General features: G+C 52.1%; 1 protein-coding gene across 4 annotated transcripts in view; it reads right to left on the reverse strand.

Annotated features, from left to right (window-relative positions):
• Window positions 1–2,015: 2,015 nt before the first annotated feature.
• Window positions 2,016–3,865, reverse strand: part of GFRA2 (GDNF family receptor alpha 2) — a 100,094-nt gene continuing 98,244 nt past the window's right edge. For all 4 annotated transcript variants that reach the window (XM_031935843.1, XM_031935842.1, XM_023216648.2 and 1 more), the window contains one exon: window positions 2,016–3,396. In XM_031935843.1, the coding sequence (XP_031791703.1) occupies window positions 3,274–3,396 (123 nt within the window). In that variant the 3' untranslated portion in view covers window positions 2,016–3,273. The remainder of the gene's footprint in view (window positions 3,397–3,865) is intronic.

Here is a 3,865-nt window from a genome sequence, read left to right on the forward strand (position 1 = left end):
GTTTGAGACCAGCCTGGCCAACACAGCAAAACCTCATCTCTACTAAAAATATTTAAAAAAAAAAAAAAATTAGCCAAGCATAGTGGCACACACCTGTAATCCCAGTTACTTGGGAGGCTGAGGCACGAGAATTGCTCGAACCCAGGAGCCAGAGACCGCAGTGAGCCAAGATCATGCCACTGCACTCCAACCTGGGTGAGAGTGTGACTGTCTCAAAAAAAAAAAAAAAAAAAAAAAAAAAAAACTATCTCTGGTGGTCTCTACCAATCTTTCCATGATTAACTTCCTGTTTTGGTCCCTCAACACCAATTTCAATGTCTAGTCTCAAATGTCTTAATGTTACTAGAATTCATTCACACCATTAAATTAATTAACATTAAGATAGTAACATTTTACTCTTGCAGTTCTATTTGCATATTTTGAGAGAATCACAAATAAGAATCATCTCAACCAAAGGAATGAATAATCGTAATTGTAAAATTTCAGCCATGTGATACTTGGATAGGGAGACATTTTAGGGCAGAGTACAGTTAGCTAGTATCCATTCCTCCTTCATAATCGCACCTCAATTTCCTCTTGGGAAATTTTCTCTCCCCCATGATGTAGCCTAAGGGCTTACCTCCTATTAGAGATACCAGACATGACAGAAATACCCTCCCTCTCACACCCAACTATGGCAGAAGGCAGGCATAAGGCCCAGTTCAGTCACATGGGCAATGGTTGGCAGCAGAATGATGACCCTGCAGATCCTGCCTTCCAGCCCCTCAGAGGCCCTCTGGCCACTGCCCTCGCCTCCCGATTCCTCCACCTTCCACTAATTCTGTGAGCCACCTTCTCCCATAGCCTTCCAGTAAAGTACTTTTTATGTTAAATGGTCTTTGCTGTTTGCAAAGAACATGGATTCCTAAGTGGATGCCATGACCACGTCTACTCTCAGTAAGGCCAGCGATAGCTGGACAGAGACCTGGCTGGCTCACTATACCCCTTCCATGCAGAGGTTGGAAGGCAATACACCACAGTGATAAATGCCGTGAACGGATGCTGCTCACATATGTACAACCAGAAGCAAAAGCCACTGAGGACCTGCGACTGGGAGACAGGAAAACTGCATCCTGTTGTCCAGTTGAAATGGGACGGGCTCACATGCAGCCCTGAAGGCCAGGCTGACAGTAGAAACATCCTCTTGCCTGCCAGTCTTCCATCCTCCCTCCTGCCATGGGTATATACTCACACGTGCGTATGAACATGTGCAAGCCTGCACACGCCCGCACATACATGTACACATGCTCACACACATGCACACACTCACACATTTGGCCGGCAGGCATCCTCCTGCTCCCCTCTGGGGAGAATCTCTCTTGGAGACTATGGCAGGCCTAGCATCCAAGTGGGGCCTGGGTAGCAAGTGGAGAAACAGGAAAGGAAGGAATAGAGGGAGACCCAAAAAATACTTACGCTTTCAGACCATGACCCCAGAACATTTCACAATCATCTCCTCCTCTGGTGGAACCCAAAAGGCCAGGTCACTGCACTCACAATTACACATCTCAAATAAGCCAGGAGTCCCAGAGGGACATACCACTTTGCTCTGTGTAAGACTAACAGGGCCACCCAGACAGCCTGACAATAAAACATTCCCAACGTGCGATGCCAAAATGTCGCTCCGCACCATGCCCACATCCACTACATTCTCTTCCAGTCTGGGAGCCACAGGCATCTGTGCCGACTGGAGAGGTGAGCAAGGAGGGAACAGAACAGCCCACCAGGCTCAGCACAGCAAAGACCCGCAGATCCCACCCGCAGATCCCGCCCCCAGTGTCAAACCAGCTCCTAACGGAACTCCATCTACCCACACTGCAGACACACGGGTCAGACCTATGGGTGCACACACATACACACAGGCACACACACGGACACACATTTCCCCAGCCCACCGGGAGTGCCACTTACGCAGGTTAACACCGGACCAAGAACAAAATGGGGGCAAAACCCCATGGGACCGAGGCAGAGGCGGCTTGCTTCCTAGCACGTTTATTGGAGCCTTGGTTAAGCGTGGATGCGGATCAGAAGCCCCCACCAGAGCCCAGCCAGGCTGACTGGAGCAGGGCACTGGGGAGCAATGTCCTTTTTCCCCATTATAGACAACAGTATTAAAAAAAATAAACTTTACAATAATACATTTTCGCTCATCTGTTGGGGTATTGTTTCCATAGCTCTGTTGCTTAAAAAAAGGAAAGAAAGGGGAAAACCACACTATATATGTATATGGATGTATATATACATATATGTTGGGAGAGGAGCCCCGGTGTGTACATACAGTTGACGTATGTCTAGGAAATTAGGAAAGAGAAAGTGGAAGAGGAGGGAGAGGAGAGCAGGAGAGCTCGAGGGAACAGGGTGCTGCAGATACACACCCGGCTGTGGTCTCTCCCCTCCCTCTCCCCAAAGGGAGACCTGCCAAAGGACCCACGAGAAACCAAAAAGAAGCCAACAAAGGACCATTTCTCTCTGACTTCAAAACTTCTGCCACCAAGAAAGAAGCTGATGCCCGAGTTTTGCTGCCTCGCCACAAGGGGCTCTCCCAGGCAGGCTGAGCTCCTGAGCCCTCCTGGAGCTGGCCCCCAGCCCCACCACTCTGTGCTACAGTCAGGGAGAGCCCAGCGCAGTGCTAACCCCCTCCGCCGCCATCCGTGGGGAAATCCCCACACCAGCTACAGACCCACCAGCCCCCCGAGGGCAGAGAGGGAGGGCAAAACCACCTCCATCCTCGAAGCCAAAGGGCTGAAGGGGGACCCCTGTGGCCAGCCCCGCTGCCCCACTAACCGATGCCCTCTGCCTGCCCCCAGCAGGTCCCCAGAGTGGGCAGCGTGGGGAAGCAGCTGAGCTGTCCTGCCCCCAGCCAGCCTCAGGCACAGCCCAGAGTCCCTTCCACTGCAGGCTCTTGTCCGGTCTCTGCTTCAGAAGGGTCCAGAGAGAAAAACACCAGGAGAAAGTGAAGAGAGGCATTTCTAGAGCCTCGTGCCCTCCTCGGCACCAGAGTTTCCCCTGCCAGGGGACCCCTGGGCCAGCTCTCAGGCTGCCCGCCTGCTTGTCTGTTTGGTTTACAAAAACTGCTCCAGAGAAGAAACCTGGGAGGAGACAGGTTCAGCGACAGGTGGGAAAAACATTTTTTTTTTTGCAAGGTGCGTGTGTGTCTGTGTGTGTTTCCATTTCGTCAGGCGGCTGTTCTTGTCTGCGTAGCTTTTGAAAATCTTCTGACTCGGTTCCCACAGCCTACAAGGCCAGTTTCAGCATCAGGACAGACAGCACGGTCAAGGCAGCCGACGGTCTGGCTCTGCTGGGGCCTGAGTTAGGTTTGATCACCTTGTTACTCCCTGGGATGATATTTGTCGTGAGCTGAATCCAGAGCAGGAGGAGAATCAGGAACAAAGAGAATGAAAACAAAGAAAACAATCAGGAGGACTGGGACCAGGCAGAGAAATGGACTCGGGAACTGGACACCTCAAGCCCCTTTCTTCCATCCACAGGGACCCTCCTGTGCACTCTGAAGGGAGTGCTGCCTCTCCTGGAGCTGGCCCAGGCAGGAGCAAAAGGGAGTGCTCTGTCCCTTCTGGTCGCAAGCCCTGGGGTTTGGAGAGGAGGGCAGTGGTCACCAGGAAAACAGGCTACTCCTCCCTGCATTGGGGCTGAGGACCTGTGTCCCACTGAGGAGGCAGATGGTATAAAGAGCTGAAGGAGAAGGAAGAGAGAGGAAAGAGAGGGGAAGGAGACAGGAGGGGAGGGAGAGCAGAGAGGGGTAGGAAGGGGAGGGGAGGGGTGGAGAAGGGTGGGGAGGGGCATGGAGGGGAGGGGAGGGGAGGAGTGG

This window comes from Piliocolobus tephrosceles, chromosome 7 (genome assembly GCF_002776525.5).
Source record: "Piliocolobus tephrosceles isolate RC106 chromosome 7, ASM277652v3, whole genome shotgun sequence".
Taxonomy (NCBI): Eukaryota; Metazoa; Chordata; class Mammalia; order Primates; family Cercopithecidae; genus Piliocolobus; species Piliocolobus tephrosceles.